We start from the raw sequence: 19,533 nt of genomic DNA on the forward strand, positions 1-19,533 counted from the left end.
TTCCATTATCTTCTTGTGAAGAGGACTACTTTACTTTCACTTTGTATTAAAGTTATCAGAATAACCCAGTAACTGTCAAAACACATGCAAATGAAATCTGATTTAATGCAGTAAATGTACAATATTTAATGTACTGAAATATGAAACAGCAGTTTGGGTTCACTTGGTGATGGCTTTTTGTGTTTTTACCATAAGATGGTAAAAAAGCTGGGTTTTGCACAGCAATGTTAACTTTAGATTTTTTGGAAATTCCTGAACTTCATTTCCAGAAGCAAAGACATTATAAACATACTTAAGAGAAATAGCAACTTTGAAATCTGAACATTATAAGTAAAAATAATTTAGCAGGAAGGCCCCTCTTTCAAAAGATAGAAGTCTGTGCAGTTGTATGAAGAGAGGTACTTCAACCAACAGCATGAACAAAATAGTCAAACATTAAATACTACAGCAGCCCCAGGTGGACTTTCACTGAGGCTCCGAAATCCTAGTGTGTTTTTTTTCCAATGGACCAGAACTCTGAAACATTGTTTATTAGCATCAAACACCATGACCATCTGGGCCCTAGATCACACTACTCAATATGCATTCCTCCAGAGCCATGAAGGAATCACAGCCCTTAATGAAAATAAGTTTGCCTTTATGGTTGCATTAAGCACCAACTCAGGAACCAAACATCCTGCACTGAACTGCTGAAGTCTTGAGTCAAGCATGTAGTTGGCAAGTTCATGTTTCTTTCTTGGCCCACACACATGTCAGTTTCTAAAGAAGAGACTGCTGTCATTGTGTCTTTAAAAAGGACCCAGTGGACAGCTGTAGTGAAGACCATGAAAGTCTGTGAAAGTGTGAGCAAGAATGTTCAGAATGTATGGTATTGTAGTAAGCCAGCAGAGTTGGCAGATGAGAAGTCACACACAGACAAAATTCATAATGCGTGGTTATATGTATCTTGGCTCCATAAAACTAGATTCAAGTAAAACAGCTGACCAGGTTCCCCCCCTCCCCACCACACACACACGCACACAGAGATCCATTCCAGTCCTGCCTGAGATAGCCCTTACAAAAAGGCCAAGTCATTTTAATTACCTACTCCAAGAGTTTCTTTGATTGCTCAAAGATCTCTTTCGGTGTTTTTGTTTCTTGGTTGCACTCTTGTGATCCTGACTGCATCCTCTTTCATCCTGCTCCCTGTCACTACTAAATGATCGCCTCTCTCGTGTGTGTCCTCGACTTAAGCTTCTCTGGCAAGGACTGTAGCTTTTTGCAGCATATTTTTTATGGTGGTGTCCATCTTTTCTGTATTTTTCATCCTCGCTGCTTAAGTCTCTCCTGTGTCTGTTCTTTTCAGTTTTTTCTTTGCTGTGATGATTATGTACATCTCTGTATGAATGACTCTTCCCCTTGCTCGGTTCTCTATTACACTTGCCTTGCTCAGTCAACAAGTCCTTTTTATATGCGTTCTGTTCATGTTCTGATGTGCTCTTATATTGCTGATTTACAGGGATGCAAGAAAGAACACCTGAGCTACTTCCTTCAGAAAAAGTCTCCCTGTTATTGGTATTAGTCTTTGGTTCATTGATGTGAACCGCCTCATGAAAGCTTCCATTTAGGCATTTCAGCTGAGGACAGATGCTTTCATTAGATGATATGCTGCTTTGATAGCACTGGATGGGTCTGGCCAAGGTGGATTGGGCTGAGGTAGATGTGACATAGTGAAAAACACCTCCAATCACTTTCAGAGGAGGAGAATTATGTTCAATCCTTTTCAAATGGGTTGCTTCTATTTTCTTACTCATGAGGTTACTTAATAGTTTCTCTCTCAATTCCCGCTCTTTCCTCTGCAGTCCAAGAGCTCTTTCCTTTTCCTCCTCTACGCGACGGAGTTCAGCTTCCTGCAGCTTCCTCTTCTCTTCCAACTGCTCAAGCCGGACTTTTTCCTCATTGTGTTCTTGCTCCAGAAGCTTTAGTGCCTAGGAACATTGAGGGAACAAGACAGTGACATTACCCTCTGTCTTGAAACAAGCTCAATCCAGAACAAAGCCAGCCTTGAACAGATTCAGACAACCATTATAAGGGATAACTTGTCAGAAAAGGCCCTGCAGAGATGAATACTCAACTTTGGATAATGGGCTGGAGTTGACCAGCTTATCTGCAGGGTAAAAATGGTGGAGGGAGGGAGATCCATGAGACTAAGCCACATGGACAAAGGTTATGCTGGGGCCTTTGAGGCTAAGCCATATGGATAAAGGTCTTAGTAAGGAAGAAAGGTTTGTGAGCTTGAGCAAAAAAAAAAAAAGACTGGGCCCAACTATTTCCTTAAAAGTAGAGAAACACTGTATTATAAGAATTACTGGCTTTCATTTCTAACTACTAATACAATCCCACAAACAAAGGCAGGCTCAGCTCAGACAGTTCTTAGAAGGCAAACAGAAGCACCACAATGGACAGTGTCAAAAATGTCAAGTCAGAACAAATTATTTCAATTACATTCTATTCCATACTGAGCAACTGTTAACAAAAACTTGCACATGCAGCCAATTGTCAGCAATACAAAACAGCTAGATGACAGCTTCAAAAAGCCTTGGGCACTTGGGGATAATAAGCACACAGTATTTATTCTCCTCAATTTAACTTCTGAGAGCTTTTGCTTGGAGTGTAGCTGTGTGATAAATATTATTCAGGTCCTAAATTTACAGGCAGCCACACAAAGCTGTTGAGACACCTAAAACAGTTTTGCCACAGCAACATTCTAAATCTGGTGGCTGAGAACCTTTATATATGAAACGTTTTCAACACAGTGAAAGCCTGGTGTTTCTCATAGGCTCATTCCGCACACGCAGAATAATGCACTTTCAAGCTGCTTTCAGGGCTCTTTGAAGCTGTGCGGAATGGCAAAAACAGTTGTGAAAGCAGCTTGAAAGTGCATTATTTTGCGTGTGCGGAATGAGCCTTAGTCACTCAACAATTGGTCTCTTAAGCAATCTAATATGCTCTGAGATGCTGCATGCAGGCCCTAGCCTGCTCCATGTCCACATCAACATCAGGCCACTATCCCTCACTGTAGACACTGATTCAGTGGAGATGCTAAGGAGAATAGGATGATCCTAAACACCCAGCTGTAAACCTACTGCAGGTTCTTCCAGCAACCAATCTGCACAGACAGCAGCACATATCCTCATATCTGGTTCATCTTTAAAAATGTTCAGGGGTTACAGATGCCTATTTGAAAAAGTGTGAAGACTGGAGGATAGGATAATAATTAATGCCATAAGCAAAGGGCCACTGGCACTTTACTGAGCAAGAACTGAACCTACAAATTATGCACATTGGAAAGCCTGAAATCAGGAGAAGTAGTTTATACACATGGTGTTTTAAGGTGGCTTGTACATGGACACTCACTCAAACTAAAGTGGCTTACTCATGGGCCAAAAACAGTGGTGTGAAAACAGTGTAAAATGCTATAAAATGGCGTATAAGGGTTTACACCGTTTTCTCACCGCTGCTTTTGGCCCATGCGGAATCCACCTAAGTTTGTAAAACGTTACCTTGGCTCTATTCAGCAGTTCAGCAATTAGTCGAATGGAATGAAGATTTCTTTGAGCTAAAAGAAGCTTCCTCTCTTCTAGTTTTATTTTTTCTTGCAGCTTTTTCTGCTCTTCAGCTTGAATTTTTTCAAGCTTTTTTTTATTTCGACGAATTTCACGATCCTTCTGTTTCTGTTCTCTCTTGCGCACCTTCTCCTCTCTTTTTCTTTCTCTTTCCAGTTCCTCAAGTTCCCTCTGTTTCCTAAACGTGCATATTACATAGGTCACAACAGGTACAAGCTTTATTTGATGCTTCAATCAAAAGAAACTATATACGCATTAAACTTTAAACACAAACTGGAAGTTTAAGTTCCACCTATCTCAGGCCCTTTCCACACCGCAACAGTGCGGGGGGTTGTCGGCGTAAAAGACGCCAACGCACCCCCCCCCCCCGGAACCGTTCGCATGGACGGTCCCAGGAGTGCAGCAGGCGGCGGCGCAGCCTTCGCACAGGCTACGCCGTCCCTGCAAGCTTACCTCGTCCCCTGGCCTTCGGCTCGTCGCAGAGGCCAGGAGACACGTCCCCAAAGGCTGGAGCGACGGCTCTAGAGTCGCAGGCCAGGGGGGCGTGTCCCCTGGCCTCTGCGATGAGCCGGAAGCCAGGAAATGAGGTAAGCGTTCAGGGATGGTGCGAGGGACATGGCGCCTTCCAGCTGCTGCCATTGGAAGTTGCTGTTTCCGGAAAACCTCGCTCAGGGAGTGAGGTTGGGAAACAGTGGATTCGCGCCGCTGGATGGAAGCAAGGGTGGCGCTGCTGCGATGCAGCAGTGCCCCCCATGCGAACAGCTCCCTAGGGATGGCGTTTTTGCCATCCCTAGGGCGCTGTTTTTGGCCCGTGCGGAAAGGGCCCCTGTGAAACTGTGTATCATATAAGCCTGCAATGACTGCAATCTATACAAAATACCAGAGTGAAGGATGGAAGTAGAATATGGAGGGTTTCTAAAAATTTCTTCTAGAACATTTAAAAACAAAACTAACTTCCCACATTCTTACCTTAAAGGCTGTATTATGAATATGGGGAGCCATGATGAAATACAAAAGGTAATGAAAGTTAAGCTTGCATTAGATCCTAAAAGAATGTTAAATATTTTGGCAATTAATATATCTAAAGTGCACACTGAATTTGGTGATTGTGGCTAGAATCGCATTTGGAGCAAGAGGAAACAAGAGCATTGTTTGGAGGCGGTTGCTGGTTGGTTAAAGCAGAGCAGGTTAAAACTTAATCCATCGAAGACGGAGGTCCTTTGGCTGGCCTCAATGGGGGACATGGGGATTTTCTGCCGCCGGTACTGGAAGGGGTATCTCTAACCCCTACTTCCCTGGCTCGCAGCCTGGGGGTCCACCTAGACCAGTGGTGGCGAACCTTTGGCACTCCAGATGTTATGGACTACAATTCCCATCAACCCCTGCCAGCATGGCCAATTGGTCATGCTGGCAGGGGCTGATGGGAATTGTAGTCCATAACATCTGGAGTGCCAAAGGTTCGCCACCACGGACCTAGACTCTTCCCTTTCTATGGAGAGCCAGGTGGCCATGTTACCCAGGTTGCCTTTTTCCATCTCCGTCAGGCCCAACGGCTGGCCTCCTATCTCTCCCAGGCCGACCTGGCCACTGTGATCCATGCAATGGTCACCTCCAGGTTGGACTATTATAACTCGCTCTACCCGGGCCTCCCCTTGCAGTTGATCTGGAAATTGCAACTGGTCCAGAATGCGGTGGCGCAACTCTTGGTGGGTGGTTCTTTCAAAGAGCATATCACCCCCGTGTTGCGCCACCTACACTGGCTTCCAGTGGAATTCCCGATCACCTTCAAGGTGTTGGTGTTAACCTTAAAGGCCCTTCGTGGCTTGGGACCCTCATACCTTTGTGACCATCTCACTCCATATGTCCCGGGTAGGCCTCTACTGATGGTCCCTGGCCCCTCCATGTTGCAACTGGCCTCTACCCGGGCCAGGGCTTTTACGGTCCTGGCCCCTACCGATGGAACACTCTTTCATCAGATGTGTGGGCCCTGCGGGATCTTGGTGAATTCCGTAGGGCCTGTAAAACCGTATTGTTTCACCAGGCCTTTGGTGAGGCCCCTTCCAGATGCCCCTGTGTTGCATGCTATACCATCTTCGGTACGCCCCATATAACATCTATTCAGCACTGTCTGTCTCCTCCCGGGACAGTTTTTAGTATGATTTTAAATTATTTGTGTATTATTGTTGATCTATGGTTTGATGTACACCGCCCAGAGCCCTTCGGGGGTAGGCGGTTTCTAAATCTAATATATAAATAAAATAAATAAAAGTAGAGCAACCTCCAGATCTTACAGAATGGACAAACAAATTCACAGAATTTGCAGCCATGACAAAGCTAATATCTCTGATTCATAACGGATGGCCTACAGCATTTAGAAAGAAATGGAGAGTCTTTTAGAATCAAGATCTGCAACAATAAATGACAACAATGGTCATATGGATAACTATGTTATATGTTATATTTAGATCTTTTTAAGCTTGAAAATTTGTAAGAGTACTTGAAGATGTAAGTTTTAGATGTTGATAGAAGTAAGCAAGCTTCAGGCCCCACTTTTTTCCTGTAATAATGTCCTCTTATTCTTCAAAAAATAAAAAAATAAGAAATATGGGCAGCATAAATTGTGTATGTTTTGACCACACATGTTCAATGTGCCACAAAGCTAACTTTAAAAAGAGACGTTGTACGTTAGGAATGTTGTGCTTGGGTAAGATTTTCCAAAAGAAAGCCAACTTTTTGTATGGCAGATAGTGTGCTAACAGTGAGAAACAATGTTTATGTACTAGAAAGGATAAATAAAAAGCTACTACAAACAATGGAAGACACTCTATTGATGGTATATTTAATTTAATCTTCCATAACCATTTCCCAGTTATTTAAAATGTCTTCCTTCTAACCCATCTGTAAACTTCCTGAGGAAACTTCCTGAGGTAAGATATTTAGAGAATAGAAAGAACCACAATCATCATGCCACTTACAAGAGCACAATAGCAGTGGTGCCACTTTGAAGTAATTTTTCTTTAAAAACCTGAGGTCTTTTGTCACCTCAGTAGTCTGGGATGTTTTTGGTAGGCCTAAAATAGCTTCCCAGCATTTTTTTTATCAACAACATTACAATTTAATCTCATTTTAACAGGTATGAAATTTGAGTTTTACTAGGTATGTATGAGGAGAAAGCTCATGATTTTAAATTATTCTCCAAGGTAGATGTATTTCAGTCCTTGAAGCAATTCCCCAAAAACTTCTACTGTGCTTTTCAGCAGATGAACAGTTTCCAAAAGCAGGGTTTCTATTTTTATCTGCCATTATCAGAATCCTTAAACTAAGCTTTCTTGAATATGGTCAAGATATACATATAGTTCAAATTATTCCCACTAGCAATCAACCCCCTAAGGATATGCCAGAAGTACGAAACATGTTAAGAGCACAGAACTATTTGGAAGTCTACCTTTCCTCCTCTTTTTGTCTTTCTTCCGCTTCTTTTTCTTTACGCTTTTGTTCTTCTCTCTGTTTTTCCAGCTCTTGAAGCTTCTGCCTTTCAAGCTGACGTTTCTTAATTGAAGCATCACTCAGGTGTTTTGTTGAATCAAATGAAACCTTTATAAACATAGGAGAAAGTACTCATACCAATGCTCAGAAGTCTGCTAAGTTGACATAGCTTTTTAAAAATTTAACATAATTTTAGGTTGCAATATTAATAGCTTAGAGGACTCTTAGCATACATTTTTAACTATCATGGTTTTCATTCTTATCTTCTAGAAATACTGTATTTCAGTTGTTCCTTAGCCACAGTGACTCTTCTTAAATCAGTAGAAATAACTTTCACGGTCCTTCACATGGGACTGAGAAAACAAAACCTGACAAGCTTCAAAATTCTCCCTCTTGTCTTTGGTTCAGTAGCAACAACAAAGGGGGAAAGGGGCTTTTACAGCCAGTGTTTTAGGGCATGGGACAGGACCGCCTAGAAAAGTAAAACACAATAGAGGACTGATTACCTACATGATTTTCTTGTATTTTTAAAAGCAATTCTTTTGGCTCTGAGAAGTTGCAAAGGTGTATAGAGACATGTGGAAGTGCAAGGATTCTCTTGTTAGAAGAAAAATCCTATTTGCATAAAGGAAAATGTCAACATTACCTCAAAATGAACAAGACTCATGCTGGTTGTTGTGGGTTTTTCGGGCTGTGTGGCCATGGTCTGGTAGATCTTGTTCCTAACATTTTGCCTGCGTATTTGGCTGGCATCTTCAGAGATGTAACACAGAGAGAAGTCTGTTACTGTCACTGTACACAGTGTGTAATAGACTTCTCTCTGTGATACACCTCTGAAGATGCCAGCCACAGATGCAGACAAAACTTTACGAACAAGATCTACCAGACCATGGTCACACAGCCTGGAAAACCCACAACAACCAGTTGAATCAGACCGTGAAAGCCTTCGACAATACATAAAGACTCATGCTCTTCACAGCTCTGGATCACATTTGCCAGTGACTGGGATTATCAAGAATGCAACTGAAAAGGATTCTTGGACAAGTTATGTACCTGTAGACAATGTCATATGAACTTCTCTTACATGAAGTGTTGGGATGGCTTTTTTTTGGGGGGGGGGGCACTTTATATCTGTTATAAACTGTATTTATGGAAAGGTGATCTAGAAATTAAAAATAAATAAGCAAATATATCCAGACTTCCATTATAAAGTGTCAAAGAAAATGACTTCTCACATTGAACTATTTATTTAGTGTTTACGCTGCTTATGCAATTTATGTTGCTTTCCAGGAGCCTGCCTGAGGTGGATTACAAAATAAAAAACAAAATATTGAAAGATATTAAAATCCACATTAAAATTCCAGTCCAGCAAAACAAACAAGTAAAATACATACAACAGTTTATGGTAAAACAACAGTTTCCAGTCTAAAATAAAAGCTCAACCCTTAATTACAGGACTGGACAAAGGGAAACATTTTGACCTGGTGCCAGAAAAAAGCACTGGAGGTGCCCAATGAGCTTCAAGGGGACTAATTTTGTGTTTGATAAGCAAAGTGCCACTGCTTAAAAAGTGCTGTCGGTGGTTGCCATCCACTTCACCCTGAAAGGCAGCGGGCTCAGACAGGCCTCTAGAAGTGGATATTAACTGGTGGGTGGGATAATAATATGAGGCAGTCCTTTAAGCACCCTAACACCATGCCATTTAAAGTTAAGAACTAGCAATCTGAATTGTGCCTGGAAACAAATGGGCAGCCAGTGCAGATCTCTCAACATTGGGGTAATATGATTCCTATACCCTGCCCTTGACAAAGATATAATGAGATAAAATCAGCTTACTGAAAAAAAATCAACAGAACATGTACCTAAAACAGTTTCAGAATGCATATAATATCCCAGGAATATACAGAACAGCATGCAATTGTTTTACCAAAGAAATCAACAATAAACAACTCAACAGGACCTCACCTTTATGTTACAAGCCACTGCTTTGCCATCCTCCCCTTTGTACATCAGTTTCATTCCACGCAAAGCGTTCATAGCCTTGATGAAACCTGCGTACTCTTGGTACTGAACATAAGCCTCAAAATTCAAATGGCCTCCAAAGCTGAAAGTATGAAAGTTTCTGCCAGTCATTTCTTCCCTATAAGGGTCCAACATGGGTATGTCCACATTACGTATTTCCCCAAACTTACTGAATACCTTGATAAGCACTTCTTCACTTGGTTTCTCTGAGCCAGAATCTTTCTGTGCAAACCATTTACAAGGTAAGCCTTCCAAATGTATAGTGTCAGGCCTTTCTCCTGGCAGAGTCTCATTCATATCTTTTGCATCACGAAAAAAGGAGTCCCAGTCATGTCGAGTAGGGAAATCAATTTTGTACTCTGCAGCACGAACTTTCAAAATGTCTGAGAAGCCACTGAGTTTGATAGTCTTCCCATCCAGGCAAGCCAAGAAGGATTTAACCAAACTCTTATTTTCTACTTCTCCTTCAAAGCGGATGAAATCCATGGTGCTTTTGGAAATCCGTAAAGTTGAGAACTGGTGAGTTTGCACCATTCCTTTCAGCCGTTCCATCACCTCCCAGTTAGAAATAGACTTTCCTGGCTGCTTTAATTGAGGAAGTGCCACACTGATGCTCATTTTTGTAATGGGCTTGAGATAAAGTCCATAAAGAGCACAGAGCTCCACTGCTTCTGAAGTGTCATGAACTATTGTAGCAGCTGCCATAGTTGCAACTAAACAGAAAACTAGCAAAAAGAAAAGCAGGCTTATCTATCTTAAAGACACGGAGTGGAAAGTGGTCCCTTTCTTTGAAGGAATGTCCATTTTAACAGTTATGACTTTGAAAAGAACGTGCAGCTAGAGGAATTAAAACAAGGCGTCTCTTGGTTTATGGCCTGTTAAAATTTGTCAAAACATATTACACAAAGACTGTGAATGAACAGATTGTCTCTCCTAGCCATGCTCTATTTGCTTGCAATGAGTGATGCAGTATAAACCCAGTTTGTGTAGGAACAGGAGTAGGAACAGCAAGAAAAATACAAAAGTTAATTATGCTCTGTAAAACTCTGAAAATGCAGAAACAGCAATAGCCCTTCAATAATCTCTGCCTTCAGACAGCTCACAAGGTTCCGTCATGAATCACAGCCATGAGAGGAATTCCAATCTTTGCAACTACTAGAACACTTTTGCTCTGTAAGAAATTGAAAAAGAACAATTAAAGTCTTGCCTATCTACATAAGATTAGATGATGTCATTACTTAAAGTTTATTTTCTTAATTTACCCCCAGCCAAGAGTATGCCACTGGCTCAAGGTCATCCAGCAAGATTCCATGGCAGAATAAGAATTCAAACCTCGAGCAGCAGTGGCGTAGGAGGTTAAGAGCTCGGGTATCTAATCTGGAGGAACCGGGTTTGATTCCCAGCTCTGCCGCCTGAGCTGTGGAGGCTTATCTGGGGAATTCAGATTAGCCTGTACACTCCCACACACGCCAGCTGGGTGACCTTGGGTTAGTCACAGCTTTTCGGAGCTCTCTCAGCCCCACCTACCTCACAGGGTGTTTGTTGTGAGGGGGGAAGGGCAAGGAGATTGTAAGCCCCTTTGAGTCTCCTGCAGGAGAGAGAGGGGGGAGATAAATCCAAACTCCTCCTCCTCCTTCTTCTCCCAGCTTCCAATCTTCACACTAACTACTACACCACACTGGCTATCAAGTTAGTGAAGTATTCAAAGCAGTAAACACCATTCTAAAATCTGTAAAATGAAATTACATTTATTTCAAGCATGATCTTCTGCATATTTAGTCAGAAACTACAGATTAGCACCTGGCAAATTTCTATATAGCATAGTGAGACACAACCTGTTTTCCCTGAATTGCCAACATCTGATTGGAGCCTCCTCAGGATATCCGACTTATTTTTGACATATTAAAGAATTAATCAGGATGTACTACTCAAACATGTACTTTTAAACTTTTGAGCAATTGCATCTACCTCACACTTTTGTGGTACAGAACATAGACAAACATAGTGAATTTAGGATTACCAATCTTTCCAGTGTTATAGCAGTTTCTATTTGTTAGGAATCCTGTTATTAAAAGGAATCCTTTTTGCAACAGCAAAATTTTGTCTTAAAAACTGCTGCAGGGTAAGTGTGGTGGTTGTAGTAGTTAGATAATAATGTAAGCTGATTTGAGTTCTCCCTGGGAAGGAAGGCTGGGTATAAAAGTAGGTGCTTCTGGAAACAGCTTAGAGAAACAGGAAGCAGCCCATAGAAGTACAATACAATATCATTATTTTAACAAATTTGAAAAGTGGTACACAGATTGATAATGGTCTAATAGCAGCCCTGTTTTACAATTCCAAATTCCAAATAATGCAGAGAAATATACATGAATGCACTCTGATCACAGTACACCCTTTAACTCCCTGCAGAATTTGGCTTGGCATAAATATATGGTCAATATGCAAGCTCTCAAAACGTAAAAGCAAAAAGACAGGATTTCTAAATATATTCACTATATCACTGGTGTTCCACTAGTACAGGGGTAGGGAACCTGCGGCTCTCCAGATGTTCAGGAACTACAATTCCCATCAGCCTCTGTCAGCATGGCCAATTGGCCATGCTGGTAGGGGCTGATGGGAATTGTAGTTCCTGAACATCTGGAGAGCCGCAGGTTCCCTACCCCTGCACTAGTAGGTCAGAACCCACAGGTCAGTAATGCCCTGATTTATGCTGTGTTGCCCTAGCAACCATTTCCATTTTTCTAGAACGACTCCAACTCAAGAGCTGTTCAGCTGGACCAGACCGAGCACTCTACTTCCAAAACGGCCACTCACAAACATTCAAGCAGGCCATAAATGCAATGGTCTCTTGCCAAGCTTGGCACCAGCAACTGAACAGACGACAATTAAGAAACAGGAGCAAACAGAAGAGGAGGGGCAGAACAAAAATGCAGACATGGTAGAGTTTTAAAAGGGGTCTTATGTCACAAGCTAGGTTTAAAGACAGCCGGAAAAAGCAGAAAACTATTGCACTAGTGACTAGTCTAAATAACAAGCAAAGCTAATCTTGACAATTGATCATAAGGAAATTTAGCAAAAAAGGGGAGGGAACGGAATGTTAGAAGAGTCATGTGGCAACGGGAGCAATAGCCCCAACAGGACTACATTGTTATGTAGGCTTATGCAGGCTCCAGAGGTATGGAAGATCGGTATCATTATGGCCATATTGAGGAACGGGGCGAGAGGGTTCAGAGAACTCCAAAGGGAAGCGATTCGCGCAAGTCTCCTAAGGCAGTTGAACGGGGAAACTGCCACCCCCTTCCCACAACCTAGCAGGGCATACTCACACTCTTTGCAGATCTAGCAGGGGGACTGTGGACTTTAAGGGGCGCACCGGAGGCTGTTCTGCAGATTGACCACCTCGCCTCTGGCCACCGTATAGATTCCCCCCATGCTGGTCACAAGAAACCCCCGTCCCCACCGCGTCGTTGTCCTCCTGCTTGTCCCCGCCGCCTTATCCTTCTCTCCCACCCCCATCTCACGGCAGATGCGCGCGGCACCGGCCTTCCCACATTGCCTAGCACCGCCAAAACAAAAGCACTTCCGCTTCCTCTGACACTCGAAAAAAAAGTCAGGGAGAGGAAGAAATTGATCAGGCACCCGGAAGTAGGAGGGGGTTGGACAGGGTCAGCCGATGACGAAAAGTGACGTCCCTTCCTGGAGGGAGGAGGCGCTTCGTTAGCGCAGCTTGACTGTGCTGTCCCATGCTGTTTGATTTCAGTGGATTTCGACTGGAATTATTCGGCATAGGATATGGGTGATATAATAACCTTGGGCTACTTTGTAGGAAAGCACACTGATCACAATACGTTAATGAGCTAATAGCAGCCTTGTTTTACAATTCCGTATTTCAAAAAGAAATAATATAGCGAAATGTATATGAATGCACATTGATCACAACACACCCTTTAACTTACAGCAGAATTTGGCTTCGCACAAATATATATTCAATTTTCATGCTCTCAAAACTTAACAGCAAGCAGACAGCATTTCCAAATGTATTCACTATGGCACTGGTGTTCCACTAGTACAGGAGTCGGGAACATTTTCCCCTCAAAGAGCCATTTGGCTCACCCTCCCCGCTCACCCACCCACTCGCTCTCATGCCTCCCCGGTCTGCTCCCCCGCCCACTTGCTCGCGCGCCCCCCTCACCCCCACGCCGGCAGGGCACGTGAGGATGGGGCCGGTGGCCCCGCAACCAGAGAGCCGGGCGGGAGGCAAAACCCGCGGCGCGGCCTAGCCAGCCTTGGGCGATGGATGTGCCCGCCCTGCTCCGTGCAGGGCGGGCGAAGATGGGGCCGGTGGCTTGGCTTGGCCGGCCGCCAGGAGAGCGCTCACCCTGCAACCAGCGGGGCAGGCGGGAAGCAAGCCCATGGCGCGGCCTAGCCGGCCTTGGGCGATGGATGCGCCCGCCCTGCTCCCTGCAGGGGACACCTCCTCAAAGGTGTAGCCCCCATCTCCTATTAGCTCCCATTGGAAACAATGGGGGATGGGGCACCTCCTTTGGGAGTCCATAGCTTTGGACTCCCTGGACCAAACTTCACAAAATCTGGGTGGTATCAATAAGAGACTCTCCTGATAGTACATCCCAGGTTTGGTGAAGTTTGGTTCAGTATGTCCAAAGTTATGGACCCTCAAAGATGTAGCCTTCATCTTCTATTAGCTCCCATTGGAAACAATGGAGGATGGGGCACTCCCTTTGGGAGTCCATAGCTTTGGACTCCCTGGACCAAACTTCACAAAACCTGGGTGGTATCAATAAGAGACTCTCTTGATAGTACATCCCAGGTTTGGTGAAGTTTGGTTCAGTATGTCCAAAGCTTATGGACCCCTCAAAGATGTGTAGCCAACTTCTATCTTCTATTAGCTCCCATTGAAAACAATGGAGGATGGGGCACCCCCTTTGGGAGCCCATAACTTTGGACCCCCTGAACCAAACCTCACCAAACCTGGGTAGTATCATCAGGAGAGTCCCCCAAACAATCCCTGAAAGTTTGGTGCTGCTAGCCCAAACAATAAGCCCCCTGCAGGCCAATAACCGAAAAAGCACTAAAATGTTTTAAAAACCCACAAACAGGTGGGCGGAGCTTCGGACATGAATGGGGGGGTTCAAACCCGAGAACCCCCCCTTACCTACGTCCATGCCCTGTGCACTGCCTTGACAGCTTGACTCATCTGAGCAAGGTCCTCTGTAGGTGCCAACCTGCAAATGGGCAAAATCAACAACTGCCTATACTTGTGCCTTCTCAATTGTGGACCCCACCATATGGAACGGCCACTTGAGGGGGTCAGGAAGGCCCACACTCCCATGGCTTTCTGCAAGTCATGCAAAACTGAATCATTCAAGACAGCTTTTCTATGCAGGCAATAAATAAATCATTAGGTGCTGTTCTCTATATTACTGAAATTAGGATCCTTATATGTAATGTTTGTATCACTTAATGTGTCATTTTAACACAACACTTTGCTTCAGTTCTGTTTTTAGTTTTTTGAATGGTTCTACTTCCCTAATCCTACTGCATTGTTTAATGAATACCACACCCTGTTGATTGCATTGATTCAGTCTGTGTTATCTGTCTTGAATCCAAGTGAAAAAGGCAGATGTCAGGTCCACCGACCTCCTCCCAATAATCAGACTCAGGTTCACCAAAATCCATTTATTGCACCACAGTAAGGAACAGGTGCACTCCAGAGTTTCTTTATTGGAACTAACAGGTTCACACTAAGCAGCAGCCTATATTCCCCATTATGCACCCCCCTCTAAAGATTTTCCTAAAAGTGAAAGTGTTCTCAGGCTGCACAGTTCCTCCAAGGCCTGGACTCTGATAAGGGTCCAGGTGCTGTCTAGCTATGGGAAGGAATGGTTACAATTAATCTCTAAACAAAGCAAGCACAAACGAAAGTGAGAATTGATTTGTGTCACAGTCTCTTGGGCTCCCCTAGGTGCTCATGGCAAGACCAAGGAAGATGGGGTCTTGACAGCAGACTATAAATGCCACAATGAATAAAAAATTAAAATGTCCTAGGTGTACTTTCCTTCACAGAGAATAGAAACTCCACCCCAATATGTGGGATTACCTTAAATCCACAACTCATGCCTCAACTCTTTGTTCCAAATGCCAGACCATCATTTTTCTTCACAAAACCACAAATTTGTTGCTCTGCTTAGCAGTGAGGCATCACTTTCTCCAGGACAGCATCTCCTAACACAGCGATGGCGAACCTTTTCAAGACAGAGTGCCCAAATTGCAACCCAAAGCCCATTTATTTATCGCAAAGTGCCAGCAATTTAACCTGAACTCTGAGGTTTAAGTTTAGAAAAAAACAGTTGGCTCTGAGGCGTGCGTTACCCGGGAGTAAGCTTGGTGGTAGTCGGTGGCTTTGCTTTGAAGCAACCGTGCAACTCTTCCAATGGGTGAATCGCAACCCTAGGAGGGTTTACTCAGAAACAAGCCCCACTGCCAGCAACCGAGCTTACTCCCAGGTAAAGGATCGCGCTTTTGTTCTTCGCATGAAAATCAGTGGGGTTTAACAGTGCTTAACAGGGTTACCTACACTGCTTCCCCAAAACTAGGTCTCAGGTTTAATGCTAATAATCGAGCCCAGCGGCCCAGGCCAGCTTAGATGTGTGTGTGTGGGGGGGAGGCGTGCCCACAGAGAGGGCTCTGAGTGCCACCTCTGGCACCCGTGCCATAGGTTCGCCACCACTGTCCTAACAACTAGCTTCTATTGAGGAAAGATCCTCAGCCATTAAATAACACTAACATTCTTTTGTCAAGTTCCTACCTCCCATCATGTGCTGCTTCAGGCAAATTCATGACAAACCCATTCATAGTAATCAGCATAACAATATGTATGATTGCATTGATTGCTTTTATAGTTTGCATTATCAATGTATTGTGTAGCTATAATTTAGACAGAGGAAAAATCAATGGAAAGAACTGAAATCTATGGCTAACAGTAAATTCATGATTAATTATTATTAGAAATTCAAGTTAAATTTGAATGTAAGTAGAGGAGTCACAGGAATAATGGAAAGAAACAAGAGAAATCCATGCATCCCTCTTGCAAACCCCTGTGAGCAGTTCACAAAAACCCTTTATCAGTTGAGTCATTATGTTGCACTTTTTCCCCAAGAAGAATATACTTCTAGATCCCCCAATTAATATTATTAATGTACACCTTCTGAAAATTTTGTAGGATCATAAAGCCATAGACGTTCATAGTTTTCTTATACAGCTCCACTTCAAAAATAATTAAAAACATTTTAACATTGTCTTCTTATTCTGCAGATAACATGGTTTCCAAAATACAACTTCTGCAGTTTTTGTATGGTCCATCAGATGTGGCATAGAACTATTATATTCAGAAGTTTGGGATCATATTCCTGTGTGATTAACATCCATCCTCAGCATAGTTATACCATTTTAAGTCTATTGAAGTCAATGGTATGTAACTCTTTTTAGGATTGTACTGTTATCATCCATAGCTAGTTGAGAACAGTTTAGGGTATATTTGTAAAAGCACATTTCATGCTTGATTCACTCTTAACATAATTTTCATTGTTGTGACTCGTGAAAGTCTGTAACCCAATTAAATGATACTATAGAACAGGGGTAGGGAACCTGCGGCTCGAGAGCCTCATGCGGCTCTTCTGCCCTTTGCACTTTTCTTGTGCGTCCACGAAATGAGCTGCGTATCCTATCTGCCCACTTACCTGCAGGCAGCAGGCAGGTGGCGCAATCCAAATGCCCACAGCCGGCTGGGCTGGGCTGCGCCACGGGCTTCCCCTCTCGCCCGCCCCATTGGAGCGGGGGCGGGTGCTTTCCCAGCGGCCGGCAAGGCTGAGCCGCCGGCTTCATCCTTGCCCGCCCTGCAAGCAGCAGGGCGGGCGCATCCATGCACTTCTCAGAATGAGCGGAGTAAAAGGTAAAAAAACCCAATATATACAGTGTTATCTTTATTTTAAATATCAAAAATTATTTGCGGCTCCAAGTGTTTTCTTTTCCCGTGGAAAACGGGTCCAAATGGCTCTTTGAGTGTTAAAGGTTCCCTACCCCTGCTATAGAAGAATGCCACTAGAGGAAGCTGTTGCCTTAAGCAGTAATGGTGATTTCCTGACTCTGTGTTAACAATTCTAGGCCTACTTTGCCATTTGTTATGATTTAATAACAGGATAGTAAGATACATACGTGCATGCACATACATAGAAAGATAAAGAAAAGATCCCAATCTAGTCCCCCCTCCTCCTATAATAATAATATTAAATGAAAATAGAAGGAAAAAAAACACATACACAAATACCTACACATATATATGGTGACTTCCAGCTACCTCACTAAGGATCGAAGCATAATTCTAACTCCATGCTTATAATTAATATCTACATTTTTTCACTTTTAGTCCTTCTTATAAATTGTCTTAATCCAATACACTGTTTTCATTTAAGCCTCATATCCTGCTGTCGGTTCTCTGTTTGTATATGTTTTCAATAAGTAGTCTGCAAAGGATTTTCAGTCTTTCAAAAAATTGTTCGCATTCTTGTCTCTTATAACCGCTGTCAGCCTTGCCATCCCTGCATACTCTGTGACTTTCAAGATCCAGTCTTGTTTTGTTGGAATTTTGTTGTCCCTCCACTTGTATGAATATGAAGTCCTTGCTGAAGTTGTCATATGCATAAAAAATGTTCTATATTGATCAGGAATACTTTCCCCCATCAACCCCAACAGAAATGCCTCAGGTTTTTAAAAATTGTTATTTTCAAAATGGTTTGCATTTCTTTTAAAATCATATCCCAAAACAATTTTGCCTGTTTACATGTCCATCACATGGAAAAAGAGCCATCCTGTTGTTAACATTTCGAGCATTTGTTTGATATTCCCTTATATATTTTAGACACATTTTTGGCGTTAAATACTATCGATACATCATCTTATAATAATTTTCTTTCAAGTTATGACAAGCTGTAAATTTCAAATCTTTTTTCCATAATCTTTCCTATTGTTCCATTTGTATGCTTCTCCCCATATTTTTAGCCCATTTTACCATCACTGATTTTAATCCCTCTTCCTCAATATCCCACTTTAATAACATCTTGAACATTTTAGTAATCAATTGATCATCATTTATACATTGGTTACTTTCAAATTCTGTCATCTGTGGTGCAAACCCTGTATTTTTGTTGTCTGTTTTGAATGTTTTTAGTAATTGATAATAATGAAACCAATTTTAACTATATCTATTAATTCATCCAGTGGTTTAAGCTCCCATTTCTCATTCTGGTATAATAACAATTCTCTATAAGTCATTTCTTCTGAATATTCACTTCTTTTCTTGAAAATGCTTCAACCATAAGGGAGTAACCCTTGCAATAAATCTTTTATATCTCAACCATTCCCAGAGCAGACTTCTTCTTACATAGTGATTTGTAAATTCTTTATGAATCTTTGTTTTATTGTACCACAAGTAACCATGTCACTTCAATCTTCTATCAAACCCCTTCATGTTCAACAGTCTAATATTCTTCAATATCAAACACTCCATACCGATGACAGTTGGGACAGGGGACATTCTAAAGGCGATGGAATCCTGAATGAGCATCGCCACGCCACCCCCCAACCCCGGCCCTGTGTCTGAGGTTTCTGGATTGTCACAGAACCATCAGGGGTGAGGTTGTTGAGGGAGACTGTCTCTCCCTCCCTCACCCAGGTCTCTGTGGCACATGTGAGGTCAACAGCTTGCTGCCTGAGATAGTCCCAGAGCACAGCATATTTGTTGTTAATTGACCTTGCATTCAACAGCAGCAACTCTGGAGGAGGGTAAGTGACCCTGACTCTACAATCTACATCCCTTGGGATAGGCTGCAGGTCAGACAGAGTGTGAGCCTGTCCATATCTTGCCCTGTGTCTTGCATTTGGCCTGCGCCTACCGCTATATCTCCCATAAGCACCAGAATCCCCAGCCCCTTAGAGGCCTCCTCATGGGTATCAGCTAAAAAACACATCCCCTACCTAGGAATAACACACAATTACTAGCTAAAAACAAAAATACTACCCCTAACCTAGCAACTAATACCCTTCCAATACAACCTACACAAGCTAGGACAAAACCTCAACAAGCTAGCACCTAACCTTCTACTAACCTTACATCTATGCAATGTAACATAACAGGGGACAAACTCAACTACACTATACTAACTAACCTAACCTACTAACCCAGCCCCTGTTGTGACTAATATAATGAACTTTCTAAATTGAGCTATGCGTAATAACAACCCATCACCTATTGGCACTGCAGTTGGTATGAGCAATAGCCGTATGATATAAGATAAGATAAGATGGGGCAGATCATTGGACAGCAACTGCTACAATGTTCTAAGTC

General features: G+C 42.7%; 1 protein-coding gene across 1 annotated transcript; it reads right to left on the reverse strand.

The window, feature by feature from the left end:
• Nucleotides 1–85: 85 nt before the first annotated feature.
• On the reverse strand, nt 86–12,581 carry AKAP17A (A-kinase anchoring protein 17A). The gene is made up of 5 exons (XM_048495088.1): nt 12,440–12,581; nt 9,057–10,284; nt 7,051–7,199; nt 3,543–3,783; nt 86–1,967 (listed from the first exon to the last, which is right to left on the reverse strand). Exons 2-5 carry the CDS (start codon nt 9,816–9,818, stop codon nt 1,080–1,082), a joined length of 2,040 nt encoding a protein of 679 aa, XP_048351045.1. The 5' UTR covers nt 9,819–10,284; nt 12,440–12,581; the 3' UTR covers nt 86–1,079.
• Nucleotides 12,582–19,533: the final 6,952 nt, after the last annotated feature.

This window comes from Sphaerodactylus townsendi, linkage group LG04 (assembly GCF_021028975.2).
Source record: "Sphaerodactylus townsendi isolate TG3544 linkage group LG04, MPM_Stown_v2.3, whole genome shotgun sequence".
Taxonomy (NCBI): Eukaryota; Metazoa; Chordata; class Lepidosauria; order Squamata; family Sphaerodactylidae; genus Sphaerodactylus; species Sphaerodactylus townsendi.

Excerpts from the sequence above, each read along its gene's own strand:
- AKAP17A (XM_048495088.1), bottom strand. The coding sequence starts at position 9,818 with ATGGCAGCTGCTACAATAGTTCATGACACTTCAGAAGCAGTGGAGCTC. Across the intron at positions 7,200-9,056 it reads CAGTGGCTTGTAACATAAAG|GTTTCATTTGATTCAACAAA; the intron begins GTGAGGTCCTGT and ends ATGTTTATAAAG. Across the intron at positions 1,968-3,542 it reads AACTGCTGAATAGAGCCAAG|GCACTAAAGCTTCTGGAGCA; the intron begins GTAACGTTTTAC and ends CAATGTTCCTAG.